The sequence below is a fragment of the Phodopus roborovskii genome, unplaced genomic scaffold, assembly GCF_943737965.1.
Source record: "Phodopus roborovskii unplaced genomic scaffold, PHOROB, whole genome shotgun sequence".
Lineage (NCBI taxonomy): Eukaryota > Metazoa > Chordata > Mammalia > Rodentia > Cricetidae > Phodopus > Phodopus roborovskii.
Window position 1 is genome coordinate 30,939,899 of NW_026126418.1, and position 21,354 is coordinate 30,961,252.

The 21,354-nt window shown below is 35.3% G+C and overlaps 1 protein-coding gene across 2 annotated transcripts in view; it reads left to right on the forward strand.

Moving 5' to 3' along the window:
* Positions 1-21,354, forward strand: part of Atf2 (activating transcription factor 2) — a 74,385-nt gene that overhangs the window by 42,396 nt on the left and 10,635 nt on the right. Inside the window, exons 8-12 of one of the 2 annotated variants that reach the window (XM_051184457.1) lie at positions 3,170-3,348; positions 3,930-4,044; positions 6,723-6,809; positions 18,128-18,277; positions 20,171-20,377. In XM_051184457.1, the coding sequence (XP_051040414.1) occupies positions 3,170-3,348; positions 3,930-4,044; positions 6,723-6,809; positions 18,128-18,277; positions 20,171-20,377 (738 nt within the window). The remainder of the gene's footprint in view (positions 1-3,169; positions 3,349-3,929; positions 4,045-6,722; positions 6,810-18,127; positions 18,278-20,170; positions 20,378-21,354) is intronic. The other variant, XM_051184458.1, reaches the window with a different exon arrangement.

A 21,354-nucleotide genomic window follows, 5' to 3' on the forward strand; every position in this document is an offset into this window, starting at 1 on the left:
TCTAAGCCTGACAGCCTGAATTTTGATCTCTAAAACCCACATAAGAACCAGATGCAGTAGCACAAGTACCTGTAGTTCCTTCGTGCCCTTATAGGGAGATGAGAGACAGAGATGGGAAAATCTCTAGAAACTCATAGGCCTGCTGCTTAGCTTACCCAGTGACAAAGAAACTTTGTCTCAAACAAGATAGAAAGGTGAAGACTTATACCCAAAGGTTGTCCTTTGGCCTCTATGTACACATGCTTGCACCCCCACACACAGCTGCATATACATATATTCATATATTATAGACATACCACATACACTAGAAAACAGACAAAAAATTCAACCGAACCACCAGAATAAAAATTATAAGTGGTACACTTACATAGGGCATTACAGACTGAAATTTATACTGCAAGATTGAAATGAGGAATGTCAAGTGAATGTGAAGTCTAGGACATTACTTTATGCTACCGTAGGCTTTACAAACGCTGTATGGAGACTATACTAAATGGATCTTTTTAATTCTTTAAATAAGAAATTAATTTGGCTTACTGTAATGTTTATAAAGTTCCTTATTAAAATTTTTTTTACTATTAACCTTTATCTTGAATCACAAACAGATAGTATAGGAATGTAATAATACTTTATTTATGTCCTTATTCTATATTACTCCTTCCCCCAGTACTGAGTATTGGGGAGGTACTCTGCCACTGAGCTTCATTCAGTCCCAACCCTAACCTCAGGAATCTTGAAGCTAAACACATTCTCCCTTTAGAGATTTCCCAAAATCATAACTTTTAATGATTATACTTTATCATTATCCTGAATGTTTAATTATCCTCTTCTTTCTAAGCATATGGTCATTTCCATGTTTATTACAGTTATTATAGATCCTGAGAACAGTCTTATTTCCCTGCAGAGCATTCCTTCCCCTTTACAATTATCCTCCTTATCAACTACAGGGAACCTCCTTCTGCATTTCTTAGTCATCAGTTCCTTTTAGGTAGTACATAGTCTTGCTAAATTGTGTAAAATCAGTTCTGGACTTCCTTCTTGGTTTTAATTTTTTTCTAAGTAACCCCAAATTTATACCAGCCCTGGTATCTCAACTCTTTGTTGGCATCTCCTTTATTATGTCCAGGGAATAGCTTATGTGCCTAAACAAATCCCTTAATCCTTTCTTCAATTTTCTTTTCTGAGAAAATTTTCTCCAGCCAGGTGTGGTGACATATCCTTGTAATACCTACACTGGGGAGGTACTGTCAAGAGTATTGCAAGTTCAAAGCTAGCCTGTGCTACTAAACAAATTTCAACCATCCTGGGTTATGTAGCAAGATCTTGCCTCTCTATCCTACTCCCTTATCCCATCCCCCCCAAATAAAGAAAAATTTGTAGCCAAGCATTTAGTTGTCACCTTCAATTCTTTGTTTTCTAACTTGACTTTGAAACCAATGGCAAATTTTAGATATATTTACAAAATAAATTTTGAATCTTTACCTTATTTTGTACTCAGTCTTAGCTATCATCTTTCATTTGTATCACTAACACCCCTACTTCTCTTGCTCCAACTCCAGTGCTGAGGATCAAGGGCCTCAAGCATGTATTCTAGACTACTGAACATTCCTAATCCTTTTATTTTTCCTGTAAAACACAGGGGTTCTGTATGTTTCCCAAGTTAGTTTCATATTAATAATCCTGCTTCAGCTTCCTAAGTTTCTGGAACTGCATATAGGTGTTTCTAACCTGCTTCTATATCTGATCTGTTTTCCTTAGTTCTGGGTGAGGGAACTTAAAAATTCATTGAGTTATTCTTTCCTCAGCTCAAAGTCCTGTAGAGATTTCTGTTTAAGAGAATTTATACTTACCCCTTAGGAAAAGCCTCTGATCTCTACTCATCTGCCCATCCATCATCTCCATCCATCCTCACTTCATGCTACTCTTTCCGTCACATATTCCAAGTTTTCTCCTTCCTAGCATTGCTTCTTTCTCCTTAGCATGTTCTCCTCTTGATTCTTTCAATATCAGATAAATGGCTTTTTTGCAAAAGTTTTTCTTCCCTCAATTACATATCTACCTTATACTCTGCTAAACCGTCCTGTTTATTATGTCACTGTCAAACACTTAACTTCTACTGTGGTGGGAAGTTTCCTTGACTGTTTGACTCATTGTCACTGTGCTCACAAGTTCTTGAGTTTTAAGTTTTTAAATGTGCTGAAAAGCTGTAGTTACAGTGTTACTAGTTACTAGTTACAGTAGTTACTAGTTACTAGTTTCTCCTTCCAAGTATTTTAATAAGAGTATAGGTAGCAGCATAAAGAATTCAAAAGAATACACTAGTTAAGGAGTTCTGGGTAAGACCCTCATCTCTCTTTTGTAATCTGAAAAATATTTTAAGAATCATCCTTGTAGATTCATAAATTCTATTTTCCTTTATCTTGGGAAGTTCTCAGTGTAGTACTTATTAATTCTGTATAATTCACAACACCAATATTACTTGGTGTTTTGATACTAGATGAAAAACTACCTGAAATTAGAAAACATTTCTACTAATTTAAATGTCTTAAAACTTTTTGGTTTTGTTTGTTTTTAAAGGCAGGGTTTTGTGGGGTTTTTTTTGTTTGTTTGTTTGTTTGTTTTTGTCCTGGAACTCACTATGTACATCAGTCTGGCCTTGAACTCAGAGATCCACTTGCCTCTGCCTCCCAAGTGCTGGGATTAAAGGTGTGTGCCACCACTGCCTGACATCTTAAAACATTTCTAAACACCAAATTTGTTGAAGTCATAATACTACCTTGCTCGATCAGTTTATGCAGTATTATAAATAAATAGACTAGGGCAATCCCTTCTGGGTTTTGTTTTCTGATTACTGACAGTGGGTTGTATCTGCGTTTCTTAACTGAAATTCTCACAGAATCATTGCTGAGTAGCCCAGCCTAATTTATTTTAAACTGACAGGAAAACACATTGAACAAAAAATGCAGGATTGTTTTTTAAATTTTGAGAATTGCATTTGAACTTTATATCCAAGATATTTTCAATTAACTTTAGATATTAATTTATTTGGAGGGTCATTAAGTATTATCTAGTGGTTGCTTTCAGAAATGTGTTACATTCTGTTCACTGAGGTACATGAATTAACTCAAATTTTTAAATACCACCCTTTATTTATCTTAAAATTAAATAGGAAGTACCATTGGCACAAACTGCACAGCCCACATCAGCTATCGTTCGTCCAGCATCATTACAGGTTCCCAATGTGCTGCTCACAAGTTCTGACTCAAGTGTAATTATTCAACAAGCAGTACCTTCACCAACCTCAAGTACTGTAATCACCCAGGCACCATCCTCTAACAGGCCAATTGTGTAAGTGCTTCCAGTCAGTTGATGACTGTACGTGAGTTGTAGGCTTTTCTTACTGTGGTTTTTCCTAGGATATTTAATTATTTGAATTATACTGTGTGTGTGCACGTGTGTGTGTGGATGCATGCGAGTGAGTGAGTAAGTGATCTGTCTTGGTTTTTTGGAAATTTTTAATACTCTTAAAATAACATTTTCTAACATACTGGAAAGTAAATATCTAAATCATAGCTAAAAGAATGAACATAGACTTTAAATTTAAGATGGTCTTATTTTTATGCTGTTTGACACAAAACATAAAAGTTACTCCATTGCAAGATGGCTCAGTTCTTAAAAGTAACTCCCAAGACTTCTGATGAGAATTTTTCCTCATTTTATAACTTGGGAATCAATTTTTCCCAGGATTTTTTTTTTTATTCCTATGTGGATTATGCATTTAAGATGCAATTAAAAATAACAACATTTTGGAATTTGCCTTTTGGAGGTTAGAAAAATTATTTTTAAGTAATAGGAGGAAAAAGACTTGTTATTTTCCAGAGGTGGTTGGTATAGATCTTTACATTTTTCCCTTGTTTTGTTTTTCTTAGTCCTGTGCCAGGCCCATTTCCTCTTCTATTACATCTTCCTAATGGACAAACCATGCCCGTTGCTATTCCTGCATCAATTACAAGTTCTAATGTGCATGTTCCAGCTGCAGTCCCAGTAAGTTGGAAAGTTAGACCATTTTAAGTCTTTGTCTCAAAACTGGTCTTGGTAAAAATAACCAGAAAATATAGTTGAACTGCTTGATTGGCTTACTAAATGGAATTTATCAAAATGCTTATTAATGGGTAATATTTAATCATTGATACTTATAATCAACTCTACTATCCTAAGCAAACATAATTGGATAGAAAACATTTTTCCTGCACCCCCAAACACATATTTTCTGTATTTTCAAGGTAGTATTTCCTGATTCAGTTCCTTTCTGCTTGACTAGATTTATGGAATTAAAATAATTACAATTTCTTATTTTAAGTTATTTGTGTTGGAATGCTGTCAAATAGCTATGGTGTTTATAGTTCTAAAAGTTCTTCACAAAACCACACTTGTCCTTTATGATTACATGAAGTTTATAGAATTCCTTTGATGGCCCAAGCATGTTAAGGTCTGAACATTCTATCTAGGCCTGGTGACACATTAGTAATCCCAACACTAAATTGGCAGAGATAGGCGAGCCAGAATTACAAGGCTACCCTCAGCTATATAATAAATGCGAGGTCACTCTGGGGTACTTTGTTCTGAGAAAATCCAAAAGAAGTTTTGTGAGGGACATATTAAATATGCAAATTTTAGAACATGTAGAAAAGATAATTAAGTATATTGAATTGTCTTGTGAACATTTTAAAACACGGAGATGTGTGGTTAAGAGCTTGAACTGCTTTTACAAAGGACCTAAGTTCAGTTCCCACTATCCATTTTAGGTGGCTTACAACTGACTATTAATTCCAGCTCTAGAGGTCCGTCAGCTTTGACCTCCATGGGCATCTGCACACAATGTACATACCACACACACATAAACACACATACACATAATTGAAATATTTCGCAAAATAGTTTTATTCATATTTTTCAAATTAGTCTTCGTTTCACATTTTCATCCTTAAAAGCACTGTAGACGTCTAGCAGAGTTGTCCAAAACATACTACTTTTATTTTCCCTATATTATTTATGATACAACAGGTTTTGAATCTCTCTAAATAATTTCCTGTAAAAAAAATAGTTCAAGTCTTAATCATTCATATAATTAGTTTGCATTTTTTATTTGTCGGTTTTTTTTTTGTTTGTTTGTTTGTTTATTGGTCTGGGGCCATTGAATATGGCTCAGTGGTTAAAAAACATTTGCCACTGAGTTTGACAACCTGTGTTCCATTCCCCAGGTCCCACATGGTGGAAGGAGAGAACCAAGTCCAGCAGATTGTCCTCTGACCTCCATATGTGTGCCATGGCATGCATGTGGGAATATATATACAAAATAAATAAATGTAAAAGTACTTTAAGTTTTATTCTGTTGTTACGTGGATACTTAGTGTTGATTCATGTGGTATAATTCTTTACTGTGTAGCTTTTTGAGGTTATTTTTAAAAGCCTACTTGTAGCAACATTCTATTATTTTTGGTTTAGATATGCTTTTTAACAATATTAGTAGCATATTCAGTTATTAACTTTATCTTAAAATCTTTTCCTTCCTTTCTACTTTGAAGCAGGATTCCACTATGTAGCACTGACTGGTCTGGAACTATGTAGACTAGACTGGCCTTGAACTCATAGAGATCCACCTGCCTCTGTCACCTGAGTGCTGGGATTTTCTTTTAAATGATCTAAATACTCAAATTATCATTGATTGGGGTAATTTCAAAATACTTTGCCTTCTTCAAATATAATCTTGTTGCTCAAAATACATTATTTAAGACTTAGTGAAGACTGAGATATAAAGCTTGCTTTCTCTTTTTTGAAGCAAGAAATATTCTTGCATTGCAATTGAGATAAAATGGTTATCCTTTTAAATGTGCCTCTATTGAAAGCAACTTGCAGTGAAAGAAAAGATCAACGCTATTGATGTAACAACTGCTAAAGTGAAAAGCAAAAGTGGCAAACCCTGTTAAAGTGTTATCTGAGAAGTTGTCAGAGACACAAGCTTCTTTGTTATTCACAGTATGTTAATATGTCAAAGGGCAAAAGGGCACACATTTTAGAAAATTCATGTACTTGTTTTAGTAAATCATAGTTCATGTTTAAATTATTTTGATTTTTATTGTCACCCTTTTGACACTCCTTTTAAATGCAAAATTAGAATGTAAAAGATAATGTACAAACTTTTGCACCAGTCATTTTGACTATCTTATGTTTATAAGAAGGAACTGTTAAAGCCAGGTTAACTGAGGTTAACTGACACAGGCTTGTGCCACTTAGGAGGCTGAGACAAAAAGTTTGCAAGTCCAAAGCTAATCTAAACTACAGAGTTCAAAGCCATTCAAAATAACTTTATGAAATCCTCTCAAAAATCAAAAGTAAATGATGGCTAGTGATGCAGTTTTAAATAAAGCACTTATCTCGTATGTACAAAGCCTTGGGTTTGATTCTTGGGGGTGTAAAATGGGGGCTCGGGTACAATCATTTGAGAAAGTCTAGAACCTGGAAATTAGTGTTTTCAGAGAAATTAACAACTTTTGAAAGATCAGGTTATACAGTTCATTACAGTTCAATGCAAACATGATCAGCTGCAGTTTATAATGTTCTAAATCGAAAGGTACAAATTAAATAAGTGTGTGATGTGAAAAATGTGTACATCTTGTTTTGTAAATAGTGAGTTGAAGTTATTTTCAATATCTTTTACACAGCTTGTTCGGCCAGTCACCATGGTGCCTAGTGTTCCAGGAATTCCAGGCCCTTCCTCCCCTCAGCCAGTACAGTCAGAAGCAAAAATGGTAAGCTAGGGTTGTTTGTGGTTTTGTCTAGTTTTGTCTTGAATATTTACTGTCTCTTAGTCTCTCTGTCTCTGCCTCTCTCTCACTCTCTCTCTTTTCCTCTCTCTCGTTCATCTCCATTAAGGCCAGCATTTCATAAAGTTGTGGGCTCTATTACAACTAGAAATTTTAGAAAAGGACAACTTCCATTAGTGTAGTGATTGACTGATGAAACAGTGTGAGCTGGAGTAAAATTCTAGTTTTCATCTATGGCCTTAAACTCCTCCTGGTGGAAACTCTGAATATGACAGCTAAAATTAAGTAGAAGCTCTGAAAGCAGTGCTGTATAATTAATGTATTAAACAGTTAAATATAACTTCTCCAAATAGTATGCCAGTTAGAAAACATTTCATGTCAATTAAAAAGAAAACACTATGTTTCTTTTGTATTTTCAACATTAAAACAATTCACATTATTTAAAAAGATGAACTATAGTTTAGAAATCAGGAGATAAGTTTTTATTTTAGTCGTAACTGTATTCTCCATCCTTTGGGTCTTTTCCCTCATATAGACTAGCCAAGTACCCTCCTACTGAGCTACATTTTAACGCCCTATTTTTTGTTTTATTTTGTGACAGGATCTCACTATGTGGCCCAGACTGGCTTTGACCTCACTCTGTTCCTATACAGGTTTTAAACTTGGGATTCTCTTGCTTTGAGTTAGAGGGTCTGTACTACTAAGACCCAGCTTGACGCTCATTATTTGAAATTCAATTTTCTTAGCTGTAATGTAAAAGGAATAAGTTTCATTCCTGGAGTTTTTCCTAACTCAAATCCCATAAACTGTCTTAACTTTTTTGACAGAGAAATGAAGTTTCTCACATTTATCAAAATCAATGTATTAGACTCTCTGTGGTCTTATTAATGATATAATGATAATTTTTCTTAGCATCAACTAGTATATCTTAGTAAGTAATAGATAAGCATTGTTAGATTCTTACTTTGTTTGCATCCATTCTTTATTAGGCTCTGTGGGAATACAAATTTGTTGCACATCTAAGAATGTAACTTGTTATAAGGCTTAGATTTCTTTTACTACTGTCCATTCATTCAGACAATCAATCTGAAATTTGCATGTGATGACTCTTGTTAAATGTGTGTAACCCCTGAATAAAGGATTATTGAGGTTCATGATCTAGTTACTGATCATGTTGAGAGAAGAATGCAAAGCTTGAAGGAGGAAAGTTTTCACCTTTTAGCACATCAGGTCATCCTATGAAAATGAGTTGAGTTTTCTTTATTTAATGACAGAAACCTTCACTGGGAGTGTTCTGTTACACATTTTCTATTTAAATATGGTGTGTTACTGGGAAAAAATGGCTTTAATTTGCCATGTGTGCAGCAAATATAACCTGAATAGAGTAGGATTGAGGGTAAGGGCCTATTGTTGTATATGTGTATGGACATACTTTCATAATTAGTGTAGCTTTTATCCTACAAACCAAATTGAGGAACAGACACTAAGGAAATTCATTTGACTATAAGACCCATAATTCTAGCATCTGTTGAAGTTAACACTAAATCCTTGAGTGAAAACCTAAAAATAACCATTTGGTGGCAATGTACACCTTTAGTCCCAGCACTTGGGAAGCAGAGACAGAAGGATCTCAGTGAGTTCAAGGCCAGACTGGTCTACAAAGTGAGTTCTAAGACAGCCAAGACTCTTACACATAGAAATCCTGCTCAAAAAAAAAAAGGGGGGGGGGGATAAAAAGAATAAAATAGAAAATCTAAAAATATAAGAGGGGAATCAGAACGACCCACTTAAATTTAACAATCCAATTTAAATTTCTTATTAGAATTTTGCTAATCCAAAATAGCCACATTTTCATGATTGCTTATTTTAGTTGGAGTAAATATGCTTTTCTTAATCTTGATTAAATAATGAACAAAATTGCTTACATGTGAGCACACACAAAATTTAAGTGGCTATGTGTACCCTGGCATGCATCTGTGAAGGCCAGAGAGGGAGTCCTGTGGCTCTTTGCCTCACTCTTTTAGACAGGACCATTTACTGAACCTGGAGTTCAGTGTTTGAACTGCAGTGGCTAGCCAGCAAGCTCCTGGGGTCCACCGGTCTCCACAATCCCCAGCACTGCAGTTCCAGGCACATGCAAGCACTTTACCCATTGAGCCCTTCTGACCCCCACTATCCCTACTTTCAATTTTTAAATATTTACTTTGTTTTAAATTGTGTGTATGCATCTCTGTGTGTATTTGTGTATATGCTCACATGAGTGCAAGTGCCTATGGAGGTCAGAGGCAAGATACATAAAAGTGAACAGGATAATATAATAGACTACCATGTACTGATCACCCAGCTTCATTTGTTAATAACTAATATACTGTCATTTAGGTTTTACCTGTACCTAACCTCCATTTAATGGATTCGTAGATTTTAATGTAAATTTTATATATATTGAAATGACTCACTTTTAACAGCAAAGTTCTGGGAAATTTCATGTAATTTCATGTAACATGTGCTGCTATTATCATGTAGATCATTAGCATATACCAGAATGTTTCTCTAATAAAAACTTTGGCACCATAACTTGTAGTTTAGTATAAATAGATTTATATTCCATTTTGTGTGTAGCTCAATATATGTCTCTGAGATTTATGTTGTTAAATATAGCATAACCTACTTCATTTTATTGCAGAATAGTATTTCATTTTGTGTGTGTGTACCACAATTTTGGATACTTAGTTTCTAGCATTGCACTACTGTGAATAAAGCCACCATGCACATTTTATTGTTTTCTTATGTCTCTATAGTTATAGAGACTGAACCCAGGGCCTCACAAATGCTCAGTGAGGTCACTGCTTCTGAAATACACTCAGTTCCAGCCACCACACACATTCTTATGTGTCTCTTTGTGGACGTGATTATTGGTATTTTCTTGAACAAATACCGGAAGAACACAATTGCTCAGTCAGATACACATATAACCTTTTCTTTTTTCATGTAGCCTAGGCTGGCCTCAAACTTACTGTGTAGTTAAGGGTGACTTGAATTTCTAATCCTTCTGCTTCTACTACCTAAGTGCTAGAACAGGCATGTGTTTTACATGGTGTCAGGAATCAAACCCAGAAGTTTTTGCATGTGAGACAAGTACTCTACCAAGTGAGCTACATGCCATCAGTGTTTAAAAGTTTTTCACTTAATCTACAGCTTGATTTTTATTTTCATTTATTTATTTGTTTGTTTGTTTTTGAGACAAGTTCTTACCCTGTAACCCAGACTGGCCTAAAACTAAAGTTGAATCAAACTTGATGTAGTCTTTCTACCTCAGCTTCCCAAAGTCCTGGGGTTACAGTGTGCAGTCACCATGCTCAGTTTACTTTTCTTAAGTAGTCTTAAGTTTAAAATTTTTCTTTTTCCTAATCTTTTAGCTTTTTTTTAAAAGACTTATTTATTATGTATACATGCCTGCATGTGTGCCTGCACAGTAGAAGAGGGCATCAGATCTTGTTATTGAAAGTTGAGAGCTGCCATGTGGGTGCTGGGAGTTGAACTTAGGACTTCTGGAAGATTAGCCAGTGCTCTTAACTGATGAGCCATCTCTCCAGCCCCCATCTTTTAGCTTCTTACAGTAGAAACCTATGTCATTTATTAAAAATTTGCTACTTCCAATTGTAGGCATTTATAGCTATAAATTTTCTTGTATTCAGCAGTTTTCATATACTACATTTTCATGATGTATCTTCTAATTTCCCCTGTGACTTCTTTGGCAGGTGGATTATTTAGAAATGTATTATAATTTTCCCATATTTGGGGACCATTCCACTTACTTGTTTCTTACTGATTTCTGTTTTAATCACATGAAAACTTACCATTTCTGGTTATCTTCAAGTATTTGATTTACAGCTATTTCTGTCCCTTACTATTTATTTAATAAACATTTCAAGGATACTAAGGCATTCACCAAACAAGATAGTCAATATTGAGATTTTCTTGGATACATTTCTAGTGATCATGAGGCAGTTCTATCATATGGAATGGAATTATTGATTTTTTTCCACACCCCAAGTATATGTGATATTTGGGTTTTGTTATAGTGATGCCATTCATGATGATATTTGTGCACAAAAATTATAATTCAGGGACTACTTTTAAAAACAGCTTATACTGAAACACAATAAAACTTTACATGTATTACAGATTTGAGAACAGTTCTGAAAGTTCTCAAAGCAACCTCCAAGCGCATTTGTGTAATGAATGCTTTTTAAAAGGTTAAGATGTAATTAATTTAAAACATGTTGTGCTTCTTCCAAAAACTCATTCTACCTTTCCTCAGTTTCCTAGGAAACTTCCCTAAGTTCTCTAATAGCTACTATTGTAGTAAGACTTCATTTTTCTTAAATTTCCTTATATTATTTAAAAGCTTGTCAAAGTTGTCTTGATGCTTACAATAAAATCGTATAGCTAAATCAGTCTGTAGATCTAAATGTTTTAACTGAAATCCAAGAGTAGACAAAATCATGTCACTGATCCTTAATCCCAAAGCTGACAGGGTAACTCATACGAAGTGTGAGTTTGAGGCTAACCCAGCAACTTAGCAAGACCCTGTCACCAAAACCAAGCAAATAATACAAAACAAACAAGCAAACAAAAAGAGAAAGAAAGGAAAGAAATCTAAGGATAGCCTGGTCCTCAGATTCCTTCAGACATTATCAAATAAATGATTTCCTGTATCAGAGGTAGAACTCCACATCTGTACTTTCCAAATGTACGAGTTCCTACTCACATGCTTAGATCTGTGTGATGCTTTAAGTAACTCTGACTTCTGTCTGTAGCTCCTACTTCAATTTCCCTCTCACTACTGTAGATGGATTTTGCTTTGTTGTTTTGGTAGTGATGCTAGTTTTCAATTACTGAACATCTTTTAAAGATTCATTTATTTATATTTTATGTGTATAAGTGGGTTTTGTGTATGTATGTTAATGTATCACATGTGTGCAGTGCCAAAAGGGGCCATGGGATCCTCTGTAACTGAAGTTACAGACAGTTGTGAACCACCATGTAGGTTATGGGAACTGAATTCTGTTCCTCTAGAAGAGCAGCTGGTGCTCTTAGCTGCTGAGCTGTCTCTCCAGCTCCAGGTCTGAACATTCTAAAGCATCCTGTTTGAGTTACCTGTCTGTCAAACACTAATTTTTACTGCATTGATTTTAGTCTTTCCTCATCTGAAGATGGCCACAGGTGCTCTAATTCCCTAATTTCAGATACCCACTGCCTACAGGTAGACAGTGTATGCTTGTTTCTACTACAAATACACAATCTAGATACTTTGGTTTTCTGCTAAAACTTAAAGCTCAAGCATTACAAACATTTTTAAATCTTTAGGAAACTAAGAATGTGGTACAGAAATAAAAGAAACTCACAGATATCTAAGTTTATCTGATACTTTTTAACTCTATAGAAAATTTCCTAGTCTTTGTGAATTTGTACAAAATTACACTAGATCTCATGAAATTTGGGCTTAAAGGATTTTTCATCAATCAAATAACCATAGACTATTTATTTTGGTTCTTTGGAGACAGGTTTTCTCTGTGTAGCCCTGGCTATTCTGGAACTCATTCTATAGACCAGGCTGCTCTCCATCTCACAGAGATCTGCCTGCTTCTGCTTCCTGAGTGCTGGGATTAAAGGTGTGCGCCATAACTGCCTAACTAGATATTTATTTTTATATTATTGTTTTAATAATGTAACTTTACTGAATGTTTATAATTTCAAAAACAAAAATCACTGCTTTGAGTAAGATGTTAATCACCTCGGAGTTCTGTTTCAGGTTTAGTAAAGTGAGTTCCTCCAAAGTGACTTCTTTAAGACCTGTGTGACAAACCAAGAAAAATGTTTGCACACAGTGGGTAGCCAGTAGTTTTCCTGCAGGGGGTTTCTACTAAAAGCTGACAGAGGGCATCTTGGCAAATGTTCAGAAACCTACATTAACTTAGCTGGGCCCTGCATGGAACCTCATGTTCAGCAGAATTCTTCTGACCTGTCTCTGCGTGCCGAGCTAATCAGCAAACACCTAATGAGCCCACACCAAAGAAACAGACCCTCTCCCAACCGACTTCATTTTCATATGTTCTCTAGGGGTGGAAAGACAAGACTTCATGAGGACTGATGATACTGCAAAGACCACAATAATGATAATTAACTTGCTGAATTTAGAAGATTATGCTGTTAATTAGTTGCAAAATAAAGATAAGTACTACAGCAGCAGATGGTAGGATAACACCCAGGAGAAGGAGGGTTATCACTCTGATGAGCTACTGCGGCACGTGTGAAATATGGATCTGACTTGTTCATAAATTGCTCTTAGAGCACATTATCTTTTTCTTTGAACTGTGATGAAGTAGTTTATTTCTTCCAAGTTCTGACAGATGTTATAAACATTTATTTTCAGGTGCTGCATAAACATAGAACATAAATAATAATTTTTTTAAGCAAACACCTCTGAAGAATGAGTGTATCAGATGGATCAGCACAACAAGCTACTCATCCTTAACTGGCATAATTTGTCTCTCAGAAAAACAATTTCAGTATAGCAGTTGAAATTTATACCTTTAAATATTAAATCTAAACACAAACATATGTGACTGCTTCTTAGAAATTGGTTTTATTCTTTGAAAAAGTGAATACTTTACCTTTAAAATAAGACTATACCCTGGCTTTATTGCACATGTTGGGGATTATAGACACTTCATAAAGTGTTTAACCTTTATTTCTCTGGATACTCAGTTTTTATTTACTTCATATTAAGCTTCTCTTTGGAGAGAAATACTGATCTTAGTGTGGACTTAACAAATACATGATACTTAATCGATACTTAATTGCAAATGTACTTAGAATACTTACTACTAGGCTAGCTCTTATTTTTGCAAAGCTCTTGTTTAAAATACTGAATTGCCAGTCAACAGAATTTATCCTTTTATCTCTATTCTAATTCATTCCATGATTTTGAGAAGAAACTTCAGTCTTCAGGGAGTTTCTTCACATGTAACATGATGATTGTTTCTATATTCTGCCAGTTCCAAAGGTCAATTTGTAAGACAAATGCCCATTATATTTAGATTTGCATTAACTCTTTTAGCAGAGGTATTTGGCCTTTAAAATATCATAAAAATTAATATGAGTGAATTATGGCTATCTTTGTATCAGTTGTATAAGTTTACTGATGCCTTTTTTTTTTAACTTACATGTATTTTAGTTGCAATTTTTTTAAGTTAGCAATTCAGAGCAATGCCAATTAACCCTTAAAATCTCTTTCTTGTAGTTTATACCCAGTGGCACACTTTATGACTCAGAGCCATTGTAATCAATGTCACAGCATGGAGCAAACATTAGTGCTTCCTCACTGGATGAGTACTGTATACCCTAGGGCAGTCAAGGGAAGATAATGAATGAATACTGATACTGCTGTAAGCGCTCTATATGGTAGTAACTTGCCCTACTAAAGATTATTCAAGAGAGTGATGTTTATGTACTTCAGACTCCCCTATGTGTAGTTACTGTATGTCATTAATTCTGAGTTAAGCTCTTGACTATAAAACTTTAAATGCTTTTTAATTCTACGATGTTTTCTACCTAAGGACTTAAAAATGTTTTGCCTTCACAAAATTTACCAAGCCCAACCACTGAATACATTATACATTTTTTTTATCCAGAAATGAAGCCCCAATGCTAATTAGGTATTATTCTTTATATTTTGATGTCTGACATTCTGATGGTGAAGGGCATAAATCTGAAGATTGGCTATCACCCCAGATAGTTAACTACTTTGTTTTAATCCATTCAGCATGATCCTATTATTAGTCTTATTTTGTGTATTTGTTACTAAAGTTATTTGTAGTTGCTTTAAAAAGAGACAAAGAAGGAACCAGTGATCACATCTGGATTCTGAGGTTTTGCACATCATTTATGTATGGACTGATGGGCCACAACAATGGTTCAGGTGATCCTGAAGGCCAACTGAAAAATAAAAAATGTTTAAAAATTCTCCCAATTTTTGCCCCTATGCTGAGAACCTGTGGGCTTCAATAGCGCTTTTGAAGAAGGAAAGAAACCTGCTAATGAGATAGCTCCGTGGGTAAAGGTATCAGATACTAAGCCTGACCACCTGAGTTTGATTCCAAGGACCTACCTGCTGGAAGGAAAGAGCCAATTCCCACAAGTTATCTATCCCCTGACCTCTGCCTGTGCTCCCATGTGTGCATGTGCATGCACACAAAACGTACATTTGGTTAGTGGAAAAGAGATAAGGAAACAATAGTTTGAGAAATCTCTTTATGGGTCAGATAGTTTGCATGTTATATTTAGTTTTCACTTCAGGTCCTACAAGCAAATTATCATTAATTTTCTAAATGAAGACACCAAGTTTTAAAGACTGAATTGGTTCAGTTGTAATTTGAAAAGTTTAAGTCTAAATTTGTGCCTTAGTTGTATAAGGCTTAGCAATGTGTGTGCTGATCAATGAAGTTGCTAGAACCTTGCAAACATTGTGCTTTTTTCATAAAATCAACCAGAAAGGAAAAAGAAACACACCTGATGTGGGTAACGTGGTTTAGCAGTTGGCAGTGTTAATGTTTGTCATTCTCATTTAATTCCCAGTGGTTTTTTATTTGAATAATTAAATCATGTAGTCTTTGATGACTTTTTTTTGTTCTATGTTTTAAGTAATACCAAGGACATTGTATACAACAGGGTATCCTAGAAGATTATGTACTTTGAAATTTTGTCTGTTCAGATCTAGTATTTGAACTAGCTTATTTGCTGTGTGACCTTAACTAAAATGATGGTTGGTAATCTGATCTATAAAGTAGGACTAGTCTCCAATTGAAAGCATATGGGTCTACTGATCATAAAATAGCACAGATGAATCTCCAGAGTGACAAGGGGCAGAGGGACAAGAAGCAGATTTAAGGGGTTATGCATTGAGTGCAGCTTTTTGCTGTGGTAGTCTAGATAACACAGAACACTCAGCATCAAAAAGCAGATTAGTGGTGTGGAGGATGGGAAGGTAGCTCAGTATTTAAGAGCACTTGCTCTTCTTCCAAAGAACCTGAGTTCAGTTCTTAGCCCCCACATGACAGCTAACAACTGGAATTCCAGTTCCCTCTTCTAGCCTTAATAGACATCAGGCATGCATGTGGTACACAGATACACATTCAGGTAAAACGTACATATGTGTTCAGGCATACATATAAAATAAAAATAAATATTAAAAAACAAAAAAGCAGGTTAGTGCTTCTTAGGGGCAGGGACGGGAATGCTGTGACAAGAGGCAACAGTATTTGTGTTGGCAGAGAGAACTGCTTGAGGCTCTCAGAACTGTACAGTACAGTGAGTAAATCATTGCACATTACATAGACCTCAGTGAACTTTCAGCTACTGACTTCATTTTCAAATCATGTCACTAAAAGGATTGACAGAGGAAATGCCCACTAATACACAGATAAAATCCTGATGTCACGTGAATTTTGATGATGTTCTTATGGAATATGGGTCCTACATAATGAAGAAATTGGCTAAAGTTTAGATATTTGTAGAATTTTATAAATTGTTTTAGTTGGAATAAATGAAAGCAATTCTAGAATTATTTAGGAACATGTTTTAAAAGTTCTTCTTGAGCAACTGTGTATACTTGGTTCCTCAGAGAAAGCAGGGAGTAATAATTACCAGTGATCGGTTTAACATTTAACTTTCCATGCAGTTATATTTACATCTAACAAGTCTGGAAAGCACTAGATCAACTACAACATGACCCCCCCCCACACACACACACACGGGGGGGGGGGGAGAGCTCTTTTCCTATTTTCCTAATGCATACCTAAGTCTCTTAAGAAAATGTAGAGGCTGAGGTGTAGCTCAATGGTGGAATAATTGCATAGTATCCACAAATCCCTGGATTCATTTTTTTCATTACTAAGAGGGAGGGATTAAAAACATCTCTGACTCAGATATTTGGGGCTTAAAGGCTACATCTCATTTACTAAGAACAGTGTTGGCAACAATGGCTCCAGGTCTGTTAGGTCACTGAGGTTCCTTCATTAATCATGTTTCTATTAATCAGTGGACTATTTGCTGAAGCAGGATACAGACAAATTTATGAGACAACCTCCACTCTTAACTTATTGTCTAATTTGTATATAAAATAATTAAATGTAACTAGTTATAGAATAAGCTTTATTCAAGTTTCATTTAATCTTGCATGTATGTCTGTGTCTGTGCATGTGTGCGCACATACATGTTTGAGTACTTGGGTGTTTGTGAAACAGGGTCTCACTATGTAGCTCTGGCTGACCTGCAGCTTGATGAATAAGACAGGCAGGCCTTGAACTGAGATTAAACTGTCTTTGCCCTCTTTTCAGTGCTAGGATTGAAGGTATGCATCAAGGCCTACTCAAGTTATATCTTTATAAAGAAATGCATTAATTACATCTAAGGCATCATTCTAACACTGGGTTTGTCATACTGTCAAAGTTCATGAGGTCTGATTCAGTTACTGGCAAAATAAAAGTAAAACAAATAGTTCTTCCAGGGATGGGGAGATGGCTTAGTGTTTAAAAACACCTACAATCTTGTAGAGGACCTGGATTGGTTTCTTTCACCCACATCGTGACTGACAGTCACCTGTAACTCCACTCCCAAGGATCTAGTGCTCTCTTCTGTCCTTCATGGGTACCAGGCACACAACAGAGTGCACATAAATACATACAGGTACTCTCACATATGCATAAGTAAATCTTAAAGTGGGGAGGAGTGGTCTTCCTACTAGGGAAGAAAAGGACCATAGATGTTAAATTCTTCAGCATGACAGTTTCTTATAGTGGTCTAAAAAATGCAACACCAGTTGTAGAGATGGCTCATCAGGTAAAAGTGGTTTCAACCCAGGAATCCATGGTGGATGGAGAGAATCTGCTCATGAAAGATTATCCTCTATGTGTGACATGTGTACACACACACACACAAATAAATAAAATGTTTAAAATGCAGCCTCTTGTCATCCTAGTAAATACTGGAAACCTGAAAGCAGTGATCATATAGACCTGTCTGGAAAAGAAGAGAATTAAATCTTGGAATCTGGGCAAAGGCTGATAAGGGTATAGGCATAGGGTAGAAGAGGTTAAGTGAAAACATACAAAACCAAATGTATTTATGTGCTCTTTGGCAAACACTGTCTTTTTACTTTTTAGTTAGTTGAAGAGTATGTTGAGAGTTAGATTTGCATATAACACAGGAACCATTGTTTTAAAATAGTGTTTGCATTTCAGAGATTAAAAGCTGCTTTGACACAGCAACATCCTCCAGTTACCAACGGCGATACTGTAAAGGGCCATGGCAGTGGATTGGTTAGAACTCAGTCAGAAGAATCTCGTCAGCAGTCCTTACAGCAGCCAGCCACCTCCACTACAGAAACTCCGGTATGTGTGTTGCTGTCATTATTCACCACTCTGGTCATCCTTAAAAAAAAAAAAAAAAAAAAAATACAGTACAGCTTATGTGACTTCCTTATATATTTATAGTCTCTAAGGATATGAATATAATGTAATCATCTTAAGTTGATGTTTGTTTTGGGCTAATAGAGACTGAACTCAGCACTTCAAACTTGCTAGCTGATCTACTTCTGAGCCATATCACCAACCCAAAATCCGTATAAATTTTTAGTATTAGTTATTCGAACAAAGGGTTAAATGGTTATTTTATATCTTAAGGGTAGATAAGAGTAAGAAATAGTTTGTGGTTTGCCTACTAAGCCCATTTTGTGCTTATTGTGTTCATAAATACACATTTTATTTGAGCATGCTATCTTAAAATAGCCTTAATAATAGGTAAAATAATTTTTCAAATTTCTCTTTTTGATCACATGCTGGTAGTCCTAAGTTCTCTTTCCTCAGCTTTGTTTCCTGTCTCCCATGCTGCCATATTTTCTGGCACAGTTTGGGATTTATAAGAGACTATGAAGGTCCCTAATATTGGCGGTCCTATGTACTACACAGTGTGATTAGTGACTGACAATTTATGTTCTGGGTAATAACCAGGATAACCAGGCTGACCAATAATGAAGATGAAAGCCGTGTGGCCTTCTCCTTACCTGGAAAATAAGTATTATTACAAAAATAACTTTATTTTAGTAAAACTGACATATTTAATAAATTTGATTTTAAAATAGAGTTGAGAAAAATGTAAGCTCATATTGAGTAGTTTTCAAAGGGTTGAATGGATATAAAATCATTTAAAAGAAAACATTTACAAAAGTAGTTTATTAATGCATTTTTTCTTTTATTAAAAATAGATTTATATATGTACATATATGTGTGTATGTATATATATATGTAGCATATATATGTACATCTATAATTGATTATGGTTTCCCCTCTACCTACTCCTCTTCCTAATTCCTCCTCTCACATTTAGATCCATGCCCTTTCTTTCTTTCATTAGAAAACAGACAGTTTTGAGTTCAGCCTGGTCTACAGAGCAAGTTCCAGGACTACACAGAGAAACCCTGTTTTGAAAAAAAAAAAAAAAAAAAAAAAGGAAGAAAATAGGCATATCTATGGAATAATCAAAAACAGACAAATCAGAATAGGAACAAGAAACATGTATAGACACAGAGACACATACATTCACATACACAGGAAACTCATTAAAACCCAAAGCTAGAAGCCATAATATATACAAAACTATAAGGTAAAAATAAAATGGATTCCTAGACTTAACATTATGAGACAGATCCTCCATGCAGTCTATCCTGGGAATGTTTTGTTTCCTCAGCTTTAGTTTATCCATTGGAGAAAATTAATTTTTCATTTACAAATGGCTATCAATTAAAAATAGCTTCTGGATTCGGAATGGGTGTCTGTGTCTATTTCTACTTTCATCTCTAACACTCCATCTGGTGCAGACCCGGCAAGCCCTGGGCATGCCTATTGTTTGGCTGTGGGTCTCTGTATTTGTGCCCATCTGCTGCTGCAGGAAGACACATCTCTGATAATGGCTGAACAAGGCACTGATCTATGAGTATAGCAGAATGTTGTTAGTCGTTTTTATTGCTATGTTCCTTTAGCAAGACAGTAAATAAAATACACTTTAAGGAAGACATTTACTGTACATTGCATTGAACGTTTTGCTATCACATAGCTTAGTTATTTAAAAGAAATTCAGCCACAGGATGATTTTTCATGTTGTTCCAGAGTACTGATGTCGTCAAGTCTTAACAGCAAGTTAGCAGCACTCTCCCTTTTATACTGTGTCTTGCCTGTGTTAATTTATTCACTACACAATGTCACAAGCTTCTCTTCATGTTGTCATAGGCTTCTCCGGCTCATACAACTCCACAGACCCAAAATACAAGTGGCCGTCGAAGGAGAGCAGCTAATGAAGATCCTGATGAGAAAAGGAGAAAGTTTCTAGAACGAAACAGAGCAGCAGCTTCAAGATGCCGACAAAAAAGGAAAGTCTGGGTTCAGTCTTTGGAGAAGAAAGCAGAAGACTTGAGTTCACTAAATGGCCAGCTGCAGGTATGGGGCATAATTGCACTGTTTACCTGTGTTTATTAGTTAGGAACATAGTTTCCATCCTTCAAACACTTTAGACAAGATGTATACTGTATATATGTGGACTCTGTAGTAATAATATAAACCTTTGTGAAAGATGACATGAAATACCAAACTTTATACGCTGGCACAGTGAAGAAATGTTATGTGTAACTGTTTATTTGTGTAGTACACAAATACCCCAATTACCTTGCTTGAAGTTTAGTTCTCAAAAACTTTAAAAATATCACTGGTGTTTTTGTTGTTTTGTTTGGTTTTTCTTTTGTTTTTGGTTTATATTAACCATAGCGTTGTTTCAGTGGCAGTTTTTACATTCTTTCTTTGAATTACAATTTTATTTTGTTTTGTTTTTTTTTTTTTTTTTTTTTATTTTAAGTGTGAATATAGTGATCGAGAAAGGTGCCAGATTGACAGCTTTGGAAACTGAAGGATTCTAATTATCCACAGAACAGGTGCAATTTGGCCAGTGGCAGAACAAATGATTTCATACTGCCCTGCCGATGTGCCTCAGATACATTTCTTAGGACCTCATGTGGTATAAGACTTTAAGGCCTCTTCCCCCATTCAAGTCTTTGGTAAGATTTCCAATACAAGTATCAGGTAGCATTAAATGTGATTATTTCCTTCTGTTTCTCCTTCTTTTCTTGCCTTCATTATTTTACTTTTAATGTTGTGAATATTCTCCAATAGTCTCTTTTCAACTACCAATTAACTGGAAATTAATGTTAGTAAATTATAATTTATTAATATGGTTCAACAGTACTAGAAATTGAAGTCAGGGAGGGCCTCACCACTCTGCCACTAGTTAGTTCCTTCCTTATTTAGAAATTTTAGCTTAGAGAGCTAAATTGCCCAAGCTTGCTTCAAACTGAAGACCTTGTCTCAACTTTAAAGTAGCGAGTATTGTGAGCATGTGATTAGATCAATCATTTGATTACCCG